Source organism: Talaromyces proteolyticus (genome assembly GCF_021365285.1).
Source record: "Talaromyces proteolyticus strain PMI_201 chromosome Unknown BGW36scaffold_8, whole genome shotgun sequence".
In the NCBI taxonomy this organism is placed as follows: domain Eukaryota; kingdom Fungi; phylum Ascomycota; class Eurotiomycetes; order Eurotiales; family Trichocomaceae; genus Talaromyces; species Talaromyces proteolyticus.
In genome coordinates, this window is record NW_025764284.1 from 2078456 (window position 1) to 2103148 (window position 24693).

Here is a 24693-nt window from a genome sequence, read left to right on the forward strand (position 1 = left end):
TGTGTACCATGTGACGAGAACTATTATAGCGCAATGTCATACGGAGAATATGGAGAATATGGACAGGTGATGACAGTGACTAGGAGGCAGGCCGTGTGCGTTAATTTGGAAATTGATAACTGCAGAATCCAGGTCAGAGAAATTGCAATTTCATCTTTAAAACAAGGCAAAAGTGTTTATTTGTCTGTTATATTGGATCTGGATATTAAAAATAGTTGGTAATAAATATTAATATATCTAATATAAACTAAATATAACGACTATGGTTTGAACTGGCCGCGGCGTTGGATCATCGCTCGGTAAGTCTTCGCATCCGATAACCGTGGTTCGTTTGTAGGCGAGCAAATTTAAGCGTGTATATGCTCCATTAATACGTCGCTTTCTACATTTTCACAATTTGACTAACGGCAGATCTCACCATTCCCAAGGACGCAGCCTTAAGAATGACGATTCTCATTTATTTTTGAATATTACTAAAGAATACTTTCATCCTCAAAAGTCGATCCGTAATTAATCATATCACATGCTTTGAAGCGACTGCGAGTCCTAGGGAACACCCACTCCTGGGCCGCTACAAGTAGAGTACAATGGAAGCGGATACCGCACGATTTTCGTTAGCTCCGAGTTCCATCTGCTCTGTATATGAAAAAAATCTGGAATTAAGTATATAGACAGTAATCTTCAAGCAGACCAATCGTTTATATCTTTACTTCTCAAAAATTGCCAAAAAATTATATTTCTTTAATTTTTAGGGTTATTTTTAAATCGATATATGTGTTTATTATATTTTTGATATGATGTTAAACCGTATTCAATATAGTGCGGTTTATCTGTCAATAATGATTTCTTTTCATAAATATTTATGTACTTCAATATGAACCCTATTGACAACAGGGAGAATCCTCATGTACGCATGGAGAGTTCATGTACATTGAACATGCACTTAATATTACCACTGCTATGAGCTCGCCCTGTGTGATCCCGAGACGGGGTGACAGTTTCCGGTACGGGTTTCTAGAATACATAAGGTTTACATCGGCAATGACTGAAGTGCGGAGAAGTTGTACTTTTGAATCTCGTTCGATTACCATTCAAGCACTATTCTATTAGGGAAGCATCAACATATATAACCCAATCTTAACCTTGTATTTTTAAATACTTTTAATACTATAAGAAAATTTATCTTTTATAAATATCATAATATCTTTTTTATTTTTATAACTTAAGATTTAATATAAATATTTACTTCTAAAAATCAGAAAATAATAGTTAATATTAGGTAATATCTTAATTATTTTAGATTTTTATAATTTTTATATTAATTACTTTTGAATTATTAAATATAGACTATAAGTTTTCATATATCATAATATATAATCCTACTGATTATAAATGAGCTATTCTAAACAGACCTGCTTAGGATAAATTTCAAAATTCAAAAATACACATATATATCAATTTAGATCCTTTAATGATATATCATTATAATTATTAATAAGCTAGCCATTCTAAGATTCATAGAATAAAAAACATATCACTTCTCTTACTTCCAATATAACAGATATATTATATATCCTATATAATAAAATAAGAATCTATAATAACAAATCTAACATAGCTAAAAAATTTAATAGCAATAACAAACACTTACAATATCTAATAAGATAAAGACTTTACCAATATCTCTGAAAACAACTAGATAAAGATGTAAGGCTCCTTGGTACTGCCAACCTCTAAATGCCAAAAAGTAATACTGAGGTAATTGGGCCATTGCCCAATTCCAGGGTTGGCACGCTTATAAGCCTCTGTGAGCCTGCAGCTCTCGCGGCTGCCAGGCCTTACAAAAGATCCCTTTACATAACAATTGAAAGAAGATTATTAATTATAATACTATAATATAATTCTATCAGTTTTACTATTAATAAGATTTACTAAATGTTATAATAATTTACATTCTTATAATATTCCATTATATATTAAATTTTACTTAATAAAAATATTAATTAATTCTATAATAAAAAGATCTTTAATTATTTACGTTATTATAGCATATTGATATTTAATTTATTGTCACAAGAATCGATAAACCACAACCAATGAATATTATAGCAGATGCTATTAGAAAAAACGAAATAGAAGTACTCAACCACCCAGCCACTGGCACTACCAAATCTCCTGTTCGGTCTCTCTCAGTAAATCTTACCCACAATATCTCAACTAATCCAAGTTCACTACAACATATACATATACTGCATTTAGCTATTATATTCTATAATAAAACAGATTTTTAATTTATATACTTACCCTATTAAGTCTTATAATCGATTAAATTGCAACATAATATTCTTACTCCCAGTTGAAATTAAGAACATGCCCAAGCATGTCAATCAACCTTTTGTACAAATATCTAAATTCTTTTAATACAGGTCATATTAAGGTTTCGGTATCTTTGGTATGAAATAAAATTATCAAATACCCAGTGGTGTCTCCCATTGCCGATGTACGGCACTTTGGGAACTGGCCTTTCAATAATATGGCCCAAACTAGAACATAGTTTCTCCAGATATCCACATTCCCCGCATTACTAAAACCCCAGATTGCCGAATCCACAACTCCGCTCTCACTCGGGTAATCCCCAGCTCGGCATAGTTGTATACAGGTGCTTTGAGATTACTATCCTTAAACACGACAATGAGAGAGATAAGCTTATAAAACCCGCGGGCCCTGTGTCTACATGGCTTCTTCGACTACACGGACTCCATTTTCTAAGAAGCACACTCAATAAAACTTCCATTTTCTCCGCATCTTGAGGTAACATTTTTAATTACTATGAGCAAAATGTCCTTTACCGCCGCCGAGGAGAACCACCATGAGCCAATCATTCCAACGCCTTCTCCGACAAAGGAAATCGATCCATTGCAACGCATTAGAACAGCAGGAAGTGTTTCAATCCCACCGGAGCTGTTCGAACAGTTGTACCTTTCCCCTCGCAATCGAGTCAAAGGAGAATTGCGACAGACGTTCGGAAACCCTACTCCAATCGGTACTGTTGTTACTGGTGGCTTTTATTTCGGTTCGCTTTTCACCTGACTGACCCTTTAATAGCCTTGGGTGGCTTCCTGATCTGTTCTACCCCATTCTCGATGGTGGTGTTGGGTTGGGACGGTGCAGGGGGACTTGACGCTGCAAATGTGTAAGCTCAATCTCGCAAGGAAAAATACTGTCCAGCTAATAGCTCATAGTGGTTCTCTTGTCTTTATGGGAGGTCTTCTCTTGATATTAGGGGCCGTTGGCGAATGGATTTTAGGTAATTGACGGAAATGGGCGTGAATTATGACTCTCGCTGATAAGCGTCAATAGGAAACACTTACCCTGCCATCGTATTTGCAATCTTCGGTAAGCATTCCTCCTACTGGTACGTCTGATTACTTGCGGTCGTCTTTAAACGTAATCTGGCCTATACTTCATGGGTGTTGATGTGATGCGCAGGGGGCTTCTGGTTTTCCTTCGGCGCTACCCTACAACCTAGTTTCAACGCGTACGGCGCCTACTCTCCAGATCCTTCAGATCCAGCTAAGGGCATGAACGCCGCGTTTTTTGCCACTTTTGCATTTTTTATGGTGGCAATCTTGATTGTCCTCATTGTCCTTGGCATCGCAAGCATCCGAACGAATGTGAGCTTATTCTCGTTGTTCATTGTCTTCATTCCCGCGGGTAAGTAAATGAAAAGTAATCCATCCTAGAAGATTATATTGGCTAATTTTGGCTAAAGTTGGCTGTCTAACTGCATCTTTCTTTGCTATCGCTCGCGGTGATGTGGTATACGCCACACAACTTCAGCATGTCGGCGCCGGTCTGCTGCTGGCGGCGAGTTTGATCGGATTCTACATATTCGTTGCTCTGGTACTTGCTTCAGTCGACTTTCCTATTGTAATTCCCCTTGGGGACTTATCTACAGTTATCAATGGGGCAAATGACAAGGTAAGAAAACAAGGAAAGTCTGACATGGTTTAATACATACTGTGGCAGTCGGATATCAAGTTTTATGTAGTCCAACCCGCTTCGGAAAAAGATGAAACAACGTTGGATACATTCCAGACCAATGCAGGGAAGAGCAATGGTTCTCATTATGTGCATTTCTCGACTCATAACGCAAGTTTTAAAGATTAAGGTAGAAGTGATAGTGGTCAAGATTTTGTTGAGTGGGGGGAAGCGGGTTGCCGTAGTAGATAAGACAAGAAGTAATAAACGTAAGATATAACTGAACAAGCTCTTATTGGTTCTAATGATTAGGACCGTTGTGAAATCTTATAGCAAATCTGTAGCATATAGGAACATATTGATCAAATCTAAGATGAATATTTTATAATATCTCCAATCATGGTCTAGAAACAATAAGATGCTAAGATCTTTCTGAAGGCTTTCATTGCTATTACAGAACGTGGGTATTAATGATCACGCGCAAAACTGAGAATATCTGACAGCCTCATCTAATAAATATTCGATTTCTTCGATCTTGATATGGAAAATCTGAACCATTCGCTCATGATCTTAAATGTTTGGTTTGCCAGGTCGGTCAACTTTATATGCTGCATGCTTTTGCTCATATCCTCCCACAACTCTGGTCGTAAAAGGTTGTATACCCTGTTACCTGACAGTGAAAATTAGAAATAGCTCAATCAATTGAGGTGAAAACTCAACTTACCCAGCTCTGGCTATGGGGGCCTATTTATTAGCAAGTTCTACCGCAGCATCCAGCAATTGTTCGGGAGATGCAGTGAAGTCGACAACTCGGTCTTCCAGTGCCTCTTTCCTGGTAAACTTGTCCCCTTCCAGGAGCATCTTTCGCGTTGCTTGTGGGCTTAGTTTTCGCTTAGGAAGCACACCAATGCCCGAAGAATGCATCTCAAGGTCAAGTAGAGGCCTAGAGATAAAACCGCGTTCGGCATTCTTAGTGCGATAGTCATGTGCAAGAGCTAAAGAACAACCGCCGCAGAAAGTATGCTCTGTAACTGGAGCTATCGTTGGAAATGGCAAATCCATAATAGCATGCAAGAGCTGTTTCAAGGGTCAGACTTGTAGTTCATGCCATCGTCCTAAAAATCCCCTAATATACAGGGTAAAAGCGGTGTATATCCTCTAATGAATTCTGGCTGACCTCGTCCAAGCTTAGTCCCCGTAGGGAATGTTGTTAGTTCACTCACCTGTGGGCTTCTGTATACTGTGCGAATAAACTTCGTGTTATTTCCACGAGTAATAAGAGCTCCGTCGGAGTATGCCCCTATAGTCTGTCGAATTGCGTCCAAAGCAGCAATTATTCTTTGGCTAAATTTGATGTTTAACAGATTCTTTGTACCGACTTTTATGGTAATTTATAAATACGTTGCTTCTCCTTTCGAGAATGAGGTTATGATATTCCCGGGATTCTGTAATAGTCGGTCCCATTGAAAAGTCGATGACAACTTTCGCAGTTACTGAACTTGACAAGAAATAGGAAAGGGGACATTCGGAGAAAAAGAAAAAAAAAAAGCAGTTAAATGCGGTAAATCCTATGCCCATGTGATTACCGATTGCCTAAAGTCAGCCGGTTTCCGACTTTCGGCAAATTCACGCCGATCTTTGATCTTGAATGGTGATATGGCTTTTCAGAGCAGGTGGCTGTTTTTCTTATGAACTGAACACCCAAGTCTAAGTATCGGCTCAAAGATACACATCCTTCTAGCGGAGGATAAATATATGCCTTTAGCTCTCGAATCTCGCGGTCCAACCATTCGCATTCTTGATCCAGGCACATATTCCCCAAGTGTCTCTTGACGACAATGGAAAAAAAGTAAAAATCTACAATGCTTAGAATCACACCATCCGAATATGCGTATCTACTTGTGCCGACTTTGCCGGTGAGGATAAAGCCGGGTCGGCTATTATGAAAAGCTTGCCGGCATGTCTTTCGCCCCTTACCGATGCACTGGAGGGGGGATGAAACAAAAGCTGGAAAGTTTTTAACGTCGACATAATTTAAATAATTACATATGAAATCCCGCATAGCTTGAGTACTATCTTTATTGAATGTGTATTCAATGAAAAGTTGCAACTTACATTCTCACCCGTTATCATGGGAAAAGCCATATTCATTGGCATCAGTGGAGACACCCCTGAAAAGCCAGGTAGCGTTTATTATCCACTCTCTTTGCGCAACATCCCCAAGCCCATCCCGCAGGAAGGAGAACTTCTTGTACAGTTGAGAGCTTCTGCCCTTAATCATCGAGACGTTTTTATTCGTCAACGGCTCAATTCCGGTGTCGCATTCGACGTACCCATCGGGGCGGACGGTGCTGGAATTGTTATTTCGGTAGGGTCCCATGACCCTGCGTTGCAAAAATGGGTTGGACAGCGGGTTATTCTCAATCCCGGAAAGGGCTGGGAAGATGCCATTGACGGACCTGATGGTAAAGAAGGCTACGCTGTCATGGGAGGAACGAGGCACTACCGGAAAGGGACATTCCAGGAATACATCACAATTCACGAAAGAGATGTCGAAATAGCGCCTGACCATCTTACAGATGCGGAGGCGGCTGCCCTACCATTGGCTGGGTTGACTGCCTGGAGAGCATTGATGACGAAGGCTGGGATGAATAACTGCCGAAAAGGTGCTGTCGTGTTGGTCACAGGCATTGGAGGTGGTGTTGCACTGATGGCAATGCAATTTGCTGTTTTAAGAGGTGCAGATGTCTATATCACCAGTTCCAGCGAGGAAAAGATTCAGCAGGCCATTCGGATGGGTGCCAAGGGGGGTGTCAACTACAAAAAAGGCAATTGGGATGAAACGCTTCTAGCAATGCTCAGCCCTGACAGGCCGCACTTTGATGCAGTCATTGACGGCGCCGGAGGAGATTCAATTGAAAGGTCTGTGAAATTACTTAAGGTACGTTTGGACTGAATTTCACGTGTCCATCTGAAATGCCACAATAAAAGTCTAATATTTTCAGCCCGGTGGTGTTCTTTCGCTCTATGGAATGACCGTTTCTCCGAAGATGCCTTTTCCGATGCAGGCTGTTATCAAGAATCTCGATGTGCGTGGGTCGACCATGGGTTCCCGCAAAGAGTTTCACGAGATGGTTGAGTTCGTCAAGGCTCACGAAATTCGTCCCGTGATTTCGAGAATTTTACGAACAGGCTTAGACGATCTTCACACCATAGACTCACTCTTCACCGACATGCGAAATGGAACACAGTTTGGGAAGCTAGTTTTGGAGTTTGGTGGAGGTTTTGAAAAGAGCAGGATATAAAGAAATAGGTTGATCTCATTCGATTTAAAAACTTATGCACCTTGACCTCTCTGATTTCTATCAATAAATGAAAATCCGATTGTTTAATTGGTATTGAGGAGTATAATGATCAGCAATGTTGCCACTAGCCAGTCTAGATCAAAGATAACATGTATTCGCCACTTCGTTGTTGCGATTATAAGTGCTTTTTTTCCAGAATCGATTATACTCATATTATCTATCTACATTGCTACCATTTATGGGGCTTTGTTTATGATGTGTGCTACTTTTCCGATAGTGTATTAATAACTCAAGCGGTGGAACCAAGGTGTTGGCGCCTCGCTTTTATAGGTATCGTCGTAGGTATGATCATCCCTGTTTTCTATACATTTCTAGATAATACGCTATATCAAAGGACAGTGGATCGCCATAAAGGGTTTGCACCTCCTGAATCGTTCCTACCGTGATACTCGGTTCAATTTGCATCCCGGTGGGCCTATTCTGGTTTGTAGGGACTGATCATTCCTCCTTTCATTAGATGGCAAGCATTGTAGCCGGTTTTCGCTTTGGATTTGGATTTTCTCTAATGTATCTAGGAGTAATGAGCTACCTTATCGATTCTTGCACGATTTTCGCTGCTTCGGTCTTGGCAGTCAATGTGGTCTTGCTGTCATTATTCAGTGGGATATTCCCGCTGTTCACAGCATCCATATATGACGGATTGGGGATTCATCGGGTATCATCTATTCCCACCTTTTTGACCCTAGCATAGATACTGTACCCTTTTATTTTCTATAAGTATAGGAGGGGCATACTGGAACGCTGGAAATACGCGGCTGAGTCGAATGTGTACATACAGAAGCTTCAACAAGGAAGAAAACAGGATACTTGAGGAATAACAATTGGTTGGCCGGAGTGTGGTATATTTATAATGTAGGGAAAAGAGGAGGGTCGGTGAATTGTACACTAATGTGAAAAAAAATAGAATCTTGAGCTCATTGATCTCTTTCTATCTACAGTGGGACAAGCGTATCCAATAAACCTGCGCTTGTAGCCGGTGCAGACGCAACAAGAACTTAAGAAGCTGAAGAGACCATACGAGATGCTAAGTCGAATTGAAGGCCTTAGCTAGTATAGTCTTGGGGATCCGCCATCAGTAGTGCCTAGGCGCGAACTGCCGGAAGTCTTTCAACTTCGCGGCGTTTCAGGAGGTATAAACACCGCATACCGACCTTACCAGAGTAACCACGATGACACTCATCGATGTTAGTATAGTTGTGGTGCTTGCACCACTTATAGCGCGAGGAGTGACGGTAACAAAAGTCGGAAAATGTATTGAGTTCCTATGCACAACACGCTAAAGCCTTTTAATCCATTTCTAGCCTGACCCATCATTGCATGACTGAAGTCCCGATGCCGAAGTTGGTACTAGTGACGAGCATTTTCTAGACCGTTTCCCGAAAAGTAACGTTAATCTCTACAGCTAAGTTATAATACTTCGATGTGCGTTCCTTTCCGTAGAAAAGCTTCCGATTATCAGCTGGTTACTATTGTAACGTTTAGCGAACAGCTCGAAACGACCGTGCCCGCTGCATGAGTACATTGATTGTCTGCCACTTGTCTCCTGATTCTCTCTTACCCCATTGCTGATAAGCAGAGCTAACCGCAAGCCACGCACGTTCAATCAATAAACATGGCGGTCGCACGCAGAGCTCGATCAACAGAAATTTCAACAAGTACCACGGGGCTGAACTTTGTCGGAAGTGCCACTTCCATTTTGCACACACCGAAAAACATTCGATGAAGTGACAGAATTCTACTGCTTCCAATACAGCAAGTAAAATCCAATCCCTAGTGAAGACATCCACAGGCGCAGGTCCGAAGATTGGTTGATGAATCACAAAGATACCTTTGGTACTATTCTCGCGAAGCCAAAGAATAGTTGGCTGGCTGAGGTTGTCGGATCACAAGGAGAGAGATACCCCGTCCAGAGTCGTCGGTTCAAATTCCGTACGACTTCTACCCACTGGTCTTTGCATTGACGGTTATTGGTCGCCCAATGTCGAGATCCATCCATGCATTTTCTCATCGCCCTAACTACTGCAATTGATTCGTATTGCATATTTGGAAAGGTAATCCCAGTAACGCCCGTTCGCTCTTCCACAGCATACTGAGAACCGGGGATGAGGTCATGGTCGTCAACGTTGAGTGGTAGACAAGTATCAAAACACATGTCAAGCACTTCGGAGTCGGTGCCTTGGTCTTCTGAGCACCGGACATCCAAGAAACAGACATGCCACCCCAACCGTCGCCGCATTTGGACATCAAATGGATCCGATAGCGCAGCTGTTTCAAATCGGTGAAGACCGATGTTCCGAGCCAGGCGCAGGATCACTGTCGTCATCGCCCAGACGTACCAGGTTTCCTCGAGATGTTTTCGAGTACATGATAAATAAAGCACGACTGCTTATACATTGTAAGTAGAAGGCCTGGCCAAGGCCCAAGTACACGAGCGGTCAGGTCGAGTGCTTATAAGCGTCCCATCCAGTATCAAATTACTGGTTTCTGGTTGACATAGTTAAGATGGGACGTCCTCGAATTTATTTCAATCCTTATATGGATGAGATTTCTACCCTATTTCGTCAACATAAGACCACTGAGACTATCTGCCCAAAACTCGCCCATCGCCATTCGATTGAGATCTCATACAATACACTTTCCCGGCGCCTACATAAATGGGGACTACGCCGCTTACCATCAAGATTGCCCACCGCTAGTTATGAAATTTTATGGATCGTATTAAAGCACTGGTCTTCGATAATTAGTCTGATGCAGAGCTTCTTCCAAGCCTACATCGCGAGGGTTTCCAAATATTCCATGACGTATTAAAAAAGCTATGGCAGAAGCTTGGCCTTCGGCGACGTACGGATAGCCCTGAGACTCAGCGTATCCAGGATAATCAGATTACAGGGGTCCTTCGGCAAGAGATCCAGGATGGTAGTGTTGAAGGTTATGGAAGAGGCCTTCTATATACCCATCTTCGCCAAAAGGGCTATATCTTTCCGCAGTAAGCGTGAAGCGCCCATTATCCTTTATTCTGATTTATACACTAATTTATATAGAGATCGATTGTTCTCTACCTATCGAGATAAGCGCCCTGATGCGCTTCGCCGCAGCATACTAGATCTCCAGCGGAAAGACAATCTATCTTAGTTACGCCTATTAGGCACTTCGCCGTGCGGCTAATCCAGATATTTATTTATTTGTTTATTTATTCAATTTTTACGACCTTACCCAGCTAGAAGCTATGAAGGTCACGTGCCGTTGGGGCTTCTAGGGGTCTATTAGGGGCCTAAGCCCCTAATCTCCCGCGCTGCCGCGCCCAATTGGTTTCAAACGTTATAGCTGAATCTGACTTTTTCGTCGCCCTGTTATGAAACCAACATATGCAAGGCTAAGGATAGATTAGGATTGTCTAAATTAGTTCAGGATAAGTGCCTGTTAAAGCAGCTAATATTATAGCTAATTAATTATTATAGCTAAGCAATGTCTATTTACTATTTATATAAAATTATACTTTATATAAGTATCTATATTTAGATATATAATAAGAGTATAAAAAAATATATATTTCTTTTCATATATCCAGTTTACTTTAGTATAGTTCTTTAATATAAGTTATTATAATTATTACTGTTAATTATATTATAAAGATTAATAAAATAATTTTATAAAAGTATTATAATACTTCAAAATATTATTCTTACTTTAATTATATTTTATCTCTATTAAATATTTTAATAACCTTTATATACTGATACTAGTTACTCTAAGGAATCTCTGTATGGTTCAATCTTATCCTATCGCTCCTTGACACAGCCAGTGACAAATAGAGTGGTCCCGGTGTGTGACACGCCCTAAGCCGCTTATCTGCGCAGGGCGAATTAACATTTATTATACTAATAACCTCTAAAGTAAATCTAATCTTATTGAAATTATAAATATCTTTATTTATACTATTATACTCATTTTAAATGTATAAAAGAGTATTAAAATATTTGCTTATAAGCTTTAGATCTTTATATTTAATATAAGAATATATTAATTAATAAATAAATCATATTTTAAGATTAGTTTAATATTTTAAAAAAACTATTTATCTAATTTATACTAATAGTAAATAATATTATAATAATTGTTTATTTTAAAATAGAATTAGTGTAACAGGGATAGACCCAGGGAGCATGTTCAAGCCTAATCCGGCAGGACCGGGGGCTCAGGGATACCCCGGGGGCAATTGTGATATATCACAATTGATACCATAAGACCCTGGGTATGATGCCAGTATTCCTCATCTCGCTATATATGCTTTTATCTAGTTAGATTAGATATTAATAATCTAAGATAGGGACTTAGGCATATAGGCTTAATTTTCTATTCAAAGAAAGAAAATTAAGTAATATCTTTTATATAATTTTTAATATAACTTTTAATATAAGTTTATTTAGTTTTGAATAATCTTTAATTTAAAGTCTTTTTTAACTATATAATTTAAATTGATAATTCTCTTTTTAGTAGCATTGCTCTATAATATTAATATTAATTAGTAAAGTTTCAACTTATCTATATTAAGTCTATCTAAACATCTCTAGATATAATTCTACTAGATTATATTATATTAGATATTGCTTCTTATTTAAAATTAAACTAACTTTAATAAGATATTTAAAAGTGATATGATTATTAGATTTTAATAGATAATTATTAAATCTTTTAACTTTCTAATTTAGAAAGTTTTTAAAGCTTAATAATTTGGAATTATCTTTAAATATAATTAATAATTGATTAGAGAATAAGACCGCTTAGAGTAGATCTTAATAGATTAAAATATTTTAAAGATATTTTTTAATCAGTTTTAATTAAGTAAAAAAGAGTTTATTAATAACTAAAAAGAAATTAAAATCTTTAATTTAATACGTTTTACTATTAAATAAATTTATAATTTTAAGATTTAGATAGAAGATATAGAAAATAATATTTATAATTATTTAAAAATCTTTTTAATTAAAGCTAATAAGATTTAATATACTATAACTTAGCTTATAAAAAATCATTAGATTTAATAATATAAAAAATAACTTTTAATTAATAAAAAAAACTTTATCTTTTTTTAATTTAAGGTCTGGCTAAAGGACTAGATTAAGTCTTTATAAAATTAAAGAATTAATATTATAATTAAACTTAATAAATTGATCTAAATAAGTAATTAAGACTTTAAGTTTTTTTATTCTAAATTTTTATTCTTATATAAGAAGGTTAGGAAGAGAATATCTTCTAAGATATAGATTAATAATATCTTAAAATATCATCTATTTCTAGCTAAGCTATTATCTAGAATTAAAAAGAAATTAGTTAGAATAGCTTATCTTCTTAATAAATTTCTAGATTTAATATTAATAGCTTAATATCTATATTAAATCAATAGATAGAAATATATAAAGGAATAAAAATATAATTTTAATATTCAAAATTAAAAAAAATTTTTAAATTATTTAATACTAAATTAGGGCTAAGTTAGCTTTAAATCAAATCTGAGTTGAAAGCAAAAACACTTTTTAAATAATTTTATAAAGCTAGAATCTAAGAAGACCTTATAATAAAAAGATATATCTAATAAAGCTTTTTAGAAGTAGAATATATATTATAGATATAATAAATTAGATCATTATTCTCTAAAATGCTGTATAACTAAAGATAAGAATAGTAAATCTCTATTAAAAGATAAATTTAATACCATTAAAGTCCTAAAGAAATCTAATTCTAAAGAAATCTTTTTAGATTAAATCTAATAAGAAAGTGTGATAGTAATTAATATATAAAAAAAATATAACTTAAAAGGATTTATTATATTAATTAGTTTAGAGATATATTTTTTATATTAAAATAAGAAAACTATTATAATATTTGATATTAATATTAATAAGAATTTTATTTTCTATTAATTCCTACTTAAAGCTGGTTTAAAGCTGAACATTAGTTTATAATATCTAGTTGAATTTATTAATAATAAAATAATAATATTATATATAATTCTAAAACTATCTATCACTATTACTAATTCTAATAGGAAGAAGAAAACCTTAGAAATAGAATATTATATAATTAATATAGCTAGATTTAATATTCTATTAAAGAAATTATAAATAATTAAAAAAGAATCTATAATTAAGAATTTCTAATATTAAATTTAATATTTTTAGAATAAAATATCTCTAATAAAGATTTATATTGAATTTCTTTAATATTTTAAAATTATGGTTTGAATACTTGCTATATATATATTGACAGTAGAGCACTTTTTTGTAATAGAAGATTATTTATCTAATATCTATTAGAAATATACTGATATATTTTTTAAATCTAAGGCTAGTATATTGCTTTTAGAGAATATGATTTACAAGATCTCATTAAAAAATAGATCAAAGAGATCTTTATAAGGCTCTCTTTATATATATTTTAGAATTAAATTAGATTATCTATATAAATATCTTAAAGAAATATAATAAAAAAGGTGGATCTATGTATTTATAAGCTTTATAGATACACTAATTCTTTTTATTAAAAAGATTAATAATTTACTTTAAATCTATATTGATTATTGAGGTTTAAATGATCTAATAATTAAAAATTATTATTTGCTATTATAGATTAATAAGATATTAAATTATTTAGTAAGATTAAAATTCTTTATTAAAATAGATCTCTAAGATGTTTATTATTAAATAAGAATAAAGTATAAAGATAAATAGAAAATAGTGTTCTAAATATACTATAGTTATTTTAAATATTTAATTATATTATTTAAATTAATTAATACTCTAATCATATTTTAATCCTATATTTATCAAATTATATATAATCTAATTAATAACTTTATTATTATTTATTTAAATGATATTCTTATCTTTTTTAAGATTGAAAATAAGTATATAAAGTATATTAAGACTGTATTATAGTGGTTTTAAAATAATTATCTCTATATTAAAATTTTTAAATATAGCTTTTATCAGTAGAGAATCAAATTTTTTAATTATATAGTTAATGAAAATAGTATCTTGATAGATATAGACTAAGTAGAAACAATTTATAGCTAGCTTAAACTAAAATTGATTTATAAGATATAAATCTTTTTTGGATTTATTAACTTTTTTAGATATTTTATATATGATTTTTCTATAATTTCTATTTTTTTAATAAAGATGTTGAAAGCTAGTGAAGCAATGTTTAAATAAAGTTTTAAACTAATTTTAGAGATAAAAGAAGCTTTTAATAAGTTTAAATAGATCTTTAAAAATCTTTTAATAGTATAATACTTTAATTCTAAAAAGAAGATTAAAATTATTATAGATATATTGATTATTAAAGCTGTAACTATATTATTCTAATCTAAGATTGAGTTAATTTTAATTTAAAGCTAATATATTTAGTATCTAGTAGTATTTCTATTATAGAAATATATTGAAACTAAATGCTAATAGAAGATTCATAATTAAGAATTTAGAGTAATAGTATTTATCTTTAAAAAGTAGTATTATTATTTAGAGGATAATAAGTATATTATTTGTATATAGATAGACTATAATAATTTATAGTATTTCTTTACTATTAAGACTTTCAATACTAAGCAGATAAAATAGGCATAATTATTAATAGTTTATGATTTTTAAATTAAATATAAGTTTAAGATTATAAATCTAGCTAATACTTTATTCTGATATTTAGATTTCTTTAAAATTAGAACTAAAAAGTTATAAATAGATTTACTATCTATCTTATAATAAAAATTAGAAATATAGATTAGTAAGTTTATATTAGTAGGATTAATATACTTTTAAAAGATATAAATATTAAAGCTTATAATAATAGAATTAATATATCTCTATAAAGTATAGACTAAAGAGCTTATAATAGTGAGATTAATATATCTTAAGATATTAAATAAAAGAGTTTCTAGAGTCTATCTATCTAGAAGATTTATATAAGAAATAATATAAGTTAAGAATATCTTTAATAATATAAATCTATTAGTATTAAAACTTATTATTTATTTATAAAGAAAGAATACTTTCTTTAAAAAAAAGAAAGTCAGTCTAAGTAAAATCATTATTTTTATATTGATTAACTTAAAGAAGACTTAAAGTTAATTTAAAAATAATTCCTTTAAAATAATATAGAGCCTTAAAAAAGACTTTTTATAATATAAAAACTATATTTATATTTTTAAAGATCTGGCTTTATAAGTTAAACTTATAAAATTATATTATAATTATCTATATATAGATTACTTTGATGCTATTAAGACTAAGGATTTATTTAATTAAAACTATTTTTAGTTAAATATAAGCTAAGATATTAAGAATTATATTTAGATATATAAGATTTATTAATTAATAAAGATATATTAATATCAGCTATATAAGTAATTATAATCTCTTTTTATTCTTAATTAATCTGAATAAAGCCTAATAATAGATTTTATAATAGATTTACTATTTAATAGATAGAAATTTAAAGTTTATAACTCTATTTTGATTATAATAGATTAATATATTAAGTTTATAATCTTTATTCTTTTAAAAAAGAATATAAATATTAAGAAATTTATAGATATAGTTATTAAATATATATTTAACTAGATTAGTTATTTTAATAATATTATATTAGATTGAAAAAATGTATTTACTAGCTAATTTTAAAAGGAGATCTATTTCTAATTTAGAATTAGATATTAATTTAATATAGTTTTTTATTTATAAATTAATGATCAAATTGAATATTTAAATCAAGTCTTAAAGCATTATTTATATTGCTTTTCAAATTAATAATAAGATAATTAAACCATTTATCTAGTAGCTACTTAATTTATATATAATAATTCAAAGTATTTAAATACTAAGATATTATTATATTAAATCTTAATTAGCTTTAATTTAAAAGCTTTCTTTAATAAACATATTAAAGAATTAAAAAACTAAATAGTATAAAAAAGAGTTAAGATATTTAAAAAGATTTATAAAAAATTAAAAATAAATCTAGATTAAGTATTAAAGGCCTAGATTAAGACATATAATAGCTATTATAAACTATAAGAATATATAATTAAAGATTAAGTTCTTTTAAATTTAAAGAATATATATATCTATAAGTCTAGTAAAAAGTTAGACTAAAACTTTAAAGAATTTTTTAAGATTATTAAAAGAATTAATAAATAAGCTTATTAACTTTAATTCTCTATTTAATAATATAGAATTCATTTAATATTCTATATTTCTCTTCTAGAACTGTATTATCCACATTAGAGAGCCAAAATAAAGGAAATTCAATTAATTTTGATTAATAAGAAAGAAGAATGGGAAATTAAAATTATTATTATTTATTAAAAATAAAGAAATTATATTAAATATCTAGTTAAATGGCTTAATTATTCCTTCTATAAGAATATATAGATTGATGAAGCTGGATTAGAATATGTTTAAGAACTCTTATAAGAATATAAGCAGTTTTTAGTATATAAGATAGTAGAAAAATGATACTAAAAAATAATTTAATATATTTTTTCTTTATTAAATCTATTTATAATTATATAGTCTTATTTTTTATATTTAAAGAATGGATATTTATTATAATTCTTATTGATTAGATGTTAAAAGAATAATAGAATTTAAAATGTCTTTTTCAGCTTTAGAATAATATTGAGAAGAAGAGTCTAATGAATTTTTCTTTATTAAAAATTTTTATAGTATTAGATCTCTATTTTAAAGCTGATTTAAAGCTAACTTAAAGATAATAGAAATTCTATAAGAATAAAATTTTATTTAATATTATAATATTTTAAAGCTTTATATATAGATTGACTTAACATTGATTTAAAGCTAAATTAAAGTTCTAATATATTTATTCAATTAAAAATTACTTTTCTTATTTCTTCTATAAAGTTTTTAGATTTAATAAGGATCTAATAGATATATATAGAAAAAGAAAATAATAATATTATTAGATATATTAAAAAACTAAAATAAATCTTTAAAGAAGATTTTAAATAGTATTTCTATAGTACTTAATAATATTCTTTTTTTTTATCTTTTTTTTTAAATTAATTCTAAACTTTTCTATCTATATTCTATATTAATATTTATATATACTATTATTTATTTATATATCTATATAGCTATAAAAACACTTATAATATATTTTAATAACTTAAAAGATTATAATATTTTTCTATCTAATTAAATAATTTAATGTTTAAGTGTTATTATTTAATTAATAGATTTATACTAAGGTCTAATATTCTTATAATAAGTAAAAATTAAAAAAATATCCTTTTAGCTAATATTCTTTATAGATTAAATTTACTCACTTAAAGCTTAATATTCTATAGTGATATCTCTAGATTAATAAAGATTCTATATATAGTAAAAGCTAGACAAAAATATTTTAAAGATAGAGTTATAGTATATTATTAAATTGATATAATGATAATATTTCTTATTTAAATAGCTATACATATAAAAGTATTATTTAAGATTAGCTTTTTTAGTATAGTATAGATATAATTATTTTATTTAAATAATTAAATATTTATTCTTTCTAAAAAAGATTTTTAAGTAATATAACTAAATAAAGCTAAATTATTTATTCTTTATAGTAAAGAACTTATATAAATATTAGACACTAAATATAGATAATTTAGTCTCAGTATTGAGATTAGTAAGTCTGAAGCTTTTAAAAGGAGTAATTCTTTTAGTTGTCATAATGTTAGACTAAATTGATTTAGATATCTTAGTAATAGTTTAAATAAACATTTTAATGATAGTTTATTATTATAGAATAATTGATTAAACATCCTTCATTAGAATTTATATATTAGAAGTCTTAAAAACATCCTAGACAGTGTTATAAATAAACATTTTAATTTAAATAATAATAACTATCTTCTAATTTTACTAAATTAGTAAAATATTTAATCTTATAAATATATATTTATACTTTCTTAGTTAGAATATCTCTAGCTATAACTATAAAGTGATTTTTTTAACTTCTATTAGAAACTAACTAGAGAGGGAAAAGCTATATAATAAAGTTTTGATATTTATAGAAAAGTTCTTTAATAAGAATATGCTAGTAGAGTTAGACAGAGGGTGATTGACTGTCATCTATTGATAGTTAGACAGTGGGGGAGCAGGTTTAGATAAAGGAATAAAGATGAAAGTAGAGGGATTATTATTAGATTATATAATATTAATATTGAATTCTTTTATCTAAAGTTGACTTAAGGTTAACTTAAAGTTGATATAAGGTTATATTAATATAATATAGCTTTTTAGATTTATATTATTAATAATTTACTTAGATATTGACTTAAAGCTATGATAGCTTTAATAGAAAAAAGATCATTTATCTTAAATATATCTATTCTTATTTTATAAATAAAGGCTTTATTCAACTTTTAACTATGAAGACTAGCCTTTTATAGAGATTTCTAAGTATAAGTATTACACTTAATATATAAAGATCTAGATAGAGTTGAGATTTTTTATATTAAATAGCTATATTAATGTTATATACTTATACATTTTTAATAATATATATATAGATTTATAAGATATTATCTCAAAAAATAATAAAAAAGAATAATAAGAAAATTAAGACTATTATAAATATATATATATTTATTAATTAGATATTCTTATAAACTTCAAATCTCATCTATATATATTAGGATTAGAAGGTAATTTATCTAGCTATATTCTCTATTTAGAGAAAAAGAAGAGATAAAAATTTTGAATATTTAAATATATATTTATATATATATATAAAAGTACTAATCTATATTTAATATTATTATTTAAAAGAATATCTCTAAAATTGATACTAATATCTCTATCTTAGAATCTCTATATCTTTAATATAAGATTATTTATATCTATTAAAAACTTGATTTAAGACTAAATCTTTCTAAAAGAGGAAATCTATAATAGAAATAGATTTAGAGAATATATTTAAGTTTAATCTAATAGAACTAAAGAGCTCAGAAATATTCTAAAAACAATTATAATATATCATAATTGATATTATAAAACTTTAAATATAATATTAATATCCCTTATCTTACTATATATATCTTTATCTAGTTAGATTAGATATTAATGATCTAAGATAAAGACTTAGACATATAGACTTAATTTTTTATTTAAAAAGAGAAAACTAAGTAATATTTTTTATATAATCTTTGATATAACTTTTAATATAAGTCTACTTAACTTTAAATAGTCTTTAGCTTAAAGCTTTCTCTAATTATATAATCTAAACCAATAACTCCCTCCCTAGTAGTATTGCTCTATAGCATCGATATCAATCAGTGAAGCTTCAACTCACCCACATCGAGTCTATCCAGACACCCCCGGACACGGTCCTGCCAGACCGTGTTACAATTAGGCTGTCATTTGGTTCAGTTCTGGTCCTGAGTTTCTAGATCAAACCCAAAAGTAGATCAATCTAATTTAGTCCTTAATATTAGAACTAGAATCAAAAACCGAATAATTCTAACTCTTTAAATTGAAACTGAGCCATGCTAATAAGAAATCACTAATTATAGTTAAATTAATATAAATTTAATCTAATTTTTATTTAGATAATTAAATTATATAAAAGAATTTTTAACTATAGTTAAATTTTATTCTTAAAAATATATTAAAATCTCTCTAAATTTCAATAAAATAAGTAGACTTATTTTTAATTATAATTAAAACTAAGCTTATAATTAATTGAATCTTTCTTTCTACTTCAGCCAATTTTGGAGAATTTTTGTTGCGAATTGATAGCATATTAACGTGTTCAAATTATAATATCAACATAGAACGCGTAATTCGGAAGCAGTGGGTGGCTGTCCGATTACGTTAGCTCTAAGTTACTAAACCTACTTCGTAGGTACGATAGCTACGACAGGCACACGATTCAGGCACGACCTTTGCGGTCGTGAGACTAGGCATTTGAGCTGTAGCAGTAGTAGGTACTACACGCGTTCCAAGGTTAGCCTTTAACTCACCCTGGCGAAAGGAATCATCAGATAAAATAATGAAATAAACTTACTCTGATGGACCCTCCCAGCCCACACATTTCCAACAGTCGAAAAAATGGGTAGGATCATACTTCTTCTTTACCTGAAGCAATTCGGGATAGTTCGATCCGAAAAAGGTTTCTTGCCATTCCGGTTCCAAGTAGTGACCTTCATTGAAATAGGATCCTCCGCCAGGTGTCAACTCTTTGAGTGGCTCGATGGTCTCCAAAAAGGACTCAACTAATTCTGCCTCAGTTGAGACAGAAAGCGCTTCATACCACCCACCTGACATAATTGTATGCCAGAGAGCCGTCCGCCAAGCAGGATTGACACTTGTCGTGTCGCCATTTTGGTGATTCACAGGTGTGGTCATAATTATTTGGGCCATGGAGGTCTCACCGGGTATGATCTTTTGGCTGAGGCGCATTCCTTGAATCACGGCGTCGACCAAGTCGGTTATCGTGCTGTTAGATTCAAATAACGTTTTCGGTATCAGCCGACTTGCAAGAATTTCGAACATTCCGCCTCGTGTTAGCTGTTTCGCGATGGCATTGGTAAGCGTCAGAAAATCGGTATATGTGGGATAGGTAGTGTAAGTGCTCTCGATGACATGAATATCCGTTTGATTCGTTAAGAAGGAGGAAAATTCACTAGTTAGGGCTTTCAATGCAGTTTCATTGTTCGAAGGCAGGACGAGGTAAATTGCGGTTTGATTCGGCCAGTAGTAAGCATGTCCTGAAATGTTATTGTGTGACCAAACGGGTTGGTAAGCTGCGTGTTGTGTAAGAATCTTTTCCAGTGCAGGGTAGTTGGCAGTTTCGTTGCCTTGAGTCGTAAATCTGGCTATGAACGAGTATACATTGAGTTTCACGGCAGGATGGAGTTGGAAGCGATAGCTTGTTAAAATGGCGAAGGAGCCTCCTCCTCCTCCTCGCATAGCCCAGAAGAGCTCAGGGTCATTGCACTGGTTGATTGTTCGGAATTGGCTGTCTGCAGTCACAACATCAAACTCGACCGCATTATCCACCATTAGGCCATGCGAAGGGCCAAAGACACCGTGGCCGCCGCCTTGACCAAACCCGCCAGCAAGGCCAACCGATCCTTCGTTGCCACCAGTCACGTCCATATTGAAATTCTGGAAATAGGCGTACACGTCCGCTGCCTGAGCACCGGCTCCAATCTCTCCGATGTCTTTCCCGTTCGAGACAGGGCAATTGTAAGCGGTGAAATTTGAATGATACGTCATATTTTTCATGTTGTGAGTCCAGATTGCAAGAGTGTTGGGGGTATTAGCGCGTCCGAAGTAGTCATGTCCTGTGTTTTTGATGCTTACTCGGATATTATGCGTTTTCGCGAATTTAACAGCAGTGACTACGTGACTTGCTTCGCGAGCATCAACATACAATGAAGATAGACGGCCGAGGTAACACTCCTCGGAAACAACCTCCGACGGGTTCAAAGGATCCAGAGCACAAGTTTGAGACAGACATGATTCCCAATTTAGTATTGATGATGCGCCGTATACAGTAGTTCGTTCCTGATTTATTGTGTAGTTCTCTGCGACAACTTCACAGGACGAAAGGTCGTAGTGTGGAGAGTTATAATAGCAGCTCGCTGCCAAAGGAACTGTGCGGTACAAGTTTCCGGATAGACTGCTGTTGAAACTCTCCCATTCATCGTTCGACGGCCAACAAGATTGTCCAGGGGTACAGTTGTACCCTGGATTATTGGGTTTGGGGTAGGGTGTCGCTGACGTGGACGTGAGAAGGCCAAAGACCACCCCAGGCCATGATATTTGTAACATGGTGAAAAGTCTAAATGGGTAAATTATACTTAGGTACTTAGGTAGGAAAAGTGTTTTTGTAAATTCAGAAGTTACCAGGTTTCGACATCCGGTAGCATTTATACCCAGATAGGTCCATTGGAGCTATTAATCTCATTTCGGATCTTAGCCCCCAGCATTGAATGTTTACCTTTTCTTCCTAACGAATACGTAACGAAGTATAATTTTAGCAATAGACTAGCTATTTCTACACGTGCAATTTCCCCTGCCTTGACGTTTAAGATTTCTTCCAGTAATTAGTACATATCCAGCTGACTGAAGTTGTTGGGACCCATATTCGAAGGATACCGTACTGAGTACTTAAAGCGTCGATTGGATTGGTCTGTTCGTGTTTGGGAGAGATTAACATCGAGAGTACCTAACCGGGCATCCTTTGCGACGGTTTAGTTAAGCAACAACCAGAGCTTTCTAAGCGACTTAATCGAGGGTTCTCGTAGGACCGAGTTGGTGATGTGAAAGTGATAATTTGGTTATCCAACCAGAGCCTCTCTGCGTAACACTTGCCCAATTAGGCATACTCTAAATCTGTTTATAGTAAATTGACTATCCGTCCAAGCTCAGCTGTTATCACGCAACACCTAGATTGCCAACAATAACATCTAGATTCTTCGCTCTGATTGACGGACTCGCGTTGGCTAAAAATCGCCCGTCAGATCTAGGCCTAATACAGCAATCGAGATGTTGCGTAAGTACCGAGCACTGGCTTTAATAGCAGTAACCATTAGTGGGGGCTATATTCTTAATATTTTTAATGCATTTAAGCTTTGCGTACTAATTGCCCTGCGTGGCTAATACAATGCCAGCACTGCCCCTGGTGGCGATATGAAACCAGTTGGGAATCGTCACTAGCATGCCCTGTTGGAGCATAAAACCCCCGACTCTTGCCAAAGCCTCGATTTCTAGTTTAAAAGTTATTCAAGAAAAGAAGCGAAAGAAAGAATACTCCCCAATCATGCCTACCATCGACTACCGACACGGCATCGCCATCCTGGAGGTTATCGCTTTCTTCCCCTCCCTCTTCCTGGCTTTGCTGTTAGCCTGGCGCCATGGCTTTGGTCGCAGCTCCGGCTGGTACTTCTTTATCCTATTCTCTATCCTCAGAGTCGTTGGCAATTGTTGCTATTTAGCAACCATCAACAAGTCTAGTGATGGCCTAACCACTGCGTGGGCTATATGCAGCTCGATTGGAATATCTCCACTGACATTGGGTCTCATATATAACGTGTCGCGAGTGTAGGCCTAATTTCTATCTTCCTTTCCAGGGACATATGGACTAATCGTGCGATACAACAGCAATGACTCCATCCAGCGAAACACCGGCAAAGGATTCTCGCCACAATTGTTCCGTTTGTGCGGGTTTATCGCAATCCTGGGTATCATCCTGAGCATCGTTGGTATTGAGAGCACCAGCAATTTAACCGAGGGCATGACAAACTCCAAATTCAAAGCCGGTCTCATTCTCTACCTCCTGGCATGGGTCGCCTTGGTGGTTCTAATTCTTATGGCTTGGTCCCGCTACAGTAAAATCGAGGCGGGTGAGCACCGCATTCTTGGGGCTGTCGCTATCTGCACCCCGCTCTTGTTGGTTCGCATTATCTACTCCATCGTCAGCACATTCGGCCATTGGACATATAACCCTGAGGACCCGGAACATAGCATTCCTTTCAGCATGTTCTTTGGCAACGTAACCATCCAGCTGGTCATGGCCGTGGTTGAGGAAATCCTTATCGTCTACATCATGCTTCTGACTGGATTCACTCTGAGTACTAGGTTGAAGGCTGTTTACGAGCCTACTGAGCCAGAAGAGACTGGGGAAACCGGCCATGGGCCTTATGACCGCAACGACAATTACGACATGATATATGCGGCTGGAAATTATTCTTCGCAGTCAAGAGTTGCACGAAAGCCGAAACGTCCGATTCGCGGTGGTCCTATTCACATGCTGGTTGCTTATACTGCCAATAAAATCGATGAACGTCGTGAGCGTGAGGGATAAATGCGGTATTGTGTCCGCGGTGTCCACATTTGATATGCGTTTCTTTTGCATTGTCGATTTATTTTTTTTGATGATAATTAGGAATAGGCTTATATGATTGGAAATTGACTAGCGAATTTCGCTATGCGTTGTGTCTGGTTCATTGATCGTAGTAGTTTATGATTAATAGAATTCAATTGTAACCGTGCCAGCCTGACGCACCAACGCTCCCGCTTTTGGTGCGCACCGGCTCAGTAGAAATTTCAGCTCAATGTCAAATTTTTGGGATAGGCTCAAAAAAATTCGATTTACTTCTTCCACCTCTGCTTATCTATAATAAATGAAGTATCAGGAGTAGTGAAAAGAAAAGCACTAAAATCTAATTCAAAAATCAAAATTACTGGATTGCTCTCTATATTCTAAGTAGCTAATTCTTTCTAATATTTTTTAATCTTATATTTATATTATAGTCACTCTTTCTTCATTTTTT

At 33.0% G+C, this 24693-nt stretch overlaps 7 protein-coding genes across 7 annotated transcripts; 4 read left to right on the plus strand and 3 right to left on the minus strand.

Annotated features, from left to right (window-relative positions):
• Positions 1 to 2838: 2838 nt before the first annotated feature.
• Positions 2839 to 4014, plus strand: BGW36DRAFT_398809 (GPR1/FUN34/yaaH family-domain-containing protein; the record flags this gene model as incomplete). The annotated part of the gene is made up of 6 exons (XM_046218453.1): positions 2839 to 3043; positions 3106 to 3193; positions 3243 to 3307; positions 3361 to 3396; positions 3490 to 3714; positions 3773 to 4014. The coding sequence occupies 6 exons, from the start codon at positions 2839 to 2841 to the stop codon at positions 4012 to 4014; spliced, it is 861 nt and encodes a 286-aa protein (XP_046070777.1).
• Positions 4015 to 4725: 711 nt separating this feature from the next.
• BGW36DRAFT_398810 (putative carnitinyl-CoA dehydratase) lies at positions 4726 to 5506 on the minus strand (the record flags this gene model as incomplete). The annotated part of the gene is made up of 4 exons (XM_046218454.1): positions 4726 to 5058; positions 5117 to 5158; positions 5205 to 5359; positions 5476 to 5506. 4 exons carry the CDS (start codon positions 5504 to 5506, stop codon positions 4726 to 4728), a joined length of 561 nt encoding a protein of 186 aa, XP_046070778.1.
• A 503-nt stretch (positions 5507 to 6009) lies between these two features.
• BGW36DRAFT_383037 (uncharacterized protein) lies at positions 6010 to 7385 on the plus strand. Its single transcript, XM_046216621.1, has 2 exons — positions 6010 to 6922; positions 6987 to 7385. The coding sequence occupies exons 1-2, from the start codon at positions 6113 to 6115 to the stop codon at positions 7284 to 7286; spliced, it is 1110 nt and encodes a 369-aa protein (XP_046070779.1). The 5' UTR covers positions 6010 to 6112; the 3' UTR covers positions 7287 to 7385.
• Positions 7386 to 9143: 1758 nt separating this feature from the next.
• Positions 9144 to 9954, minus strand: BGW36DRAFT_463176 (uncharacterized protein). Its single transcript, XM_046222200.1, has one exon. The coding sequence runs from the start codon at positions 9667 to 9669 to the stop codon at positions 9163 to 9165; it is 507 nt and encodes a 168-aa protein (XP_046070780.1). The 5' UTR covers positions 9670 to 9954; the 3' UTR covers positions 9144 to 9162.
• Positions 9585 to 10336, plus strand: BGW36DRAFT_345036 (uncharacterized protein; the record flags this gene model as incomplete). The annotated part of the gene is made up of 2 exons (XM_046213184.1): positions 9585 to 10061; positions 10091 to 10336. The coding sequence occupies exons 1-2, from the start codon at positions 9849 to 9851 to the stop codon at positions 10334 to 10336; spliced, it is 459 nt and encodes a 152-aa protein (XP_046070781.1). The 5' UTR covers positions 9585 to 9848.
• A 10077-nt stretch (positions 10337 to 20413) lies between these two features.
• Positions 20414 to 22189, minus strand: BGW36DRAFT_299780 (isoamyl alcohol oxidase; the record flags this gene model as incomplete). The annotated part of the gene is made up of 1 exon (XM_046211564.1): positions 20414 to 22189. The coding sequence occupies one exon, from the start codon at positions 22187 to 22189 to the stop codon at positions 20414 to 20416; it is 1776 nt and encodes a 591-aa protein (XP_046070782.1).
• A 991-nt stretch (positions 22190 to 23180) lies between these two features.
• On the plus strand, positions 23181 to 24224 carry BGW36DRAFT_429511 (uncharacterized protein; the record flags this gene model as incomplete). Its single annotated transcript, XM_046220704.1, has 2 exons — positions 23181 to 23461; positions 23522 to 24224. 2 exons carry the CDS (start codon positions 23181 to 23183, stop codon positions 24222 to 24224), a joined length of 984 nt encoding a protein of 327 aa, XP_046070783.1.
• Between the last annotated feature and the right edge of the window lie 469 nt (positions 24225 to 24693).

Excerpts from the sequence above, each read along its gene's own strand:
- BGW36DRAFT_463176 (XM_046222200.1), bottom strand. The coding sequence starts at position 9,669 with ATGACGACAGTGATCCTGCGCCTGGCTCGGAACATCGGTCTTCACCGA.
- BGW36DRAFT_383037 (XM_046216621.1), top strand. The coding sequence starts at position 6,113 with ATGGGAAAAGCCATATTCATTGGCATCAGTGGAGACACCCCTGAAAAG. Across the intron at positions 6,923-6,986 it reads GGTCTGTGAAATTACTTAAG|CCCGGTGGTGTTCTTTCGCT; the intron begins GTACGTTTGGAC and ends TAATATTTTCAG.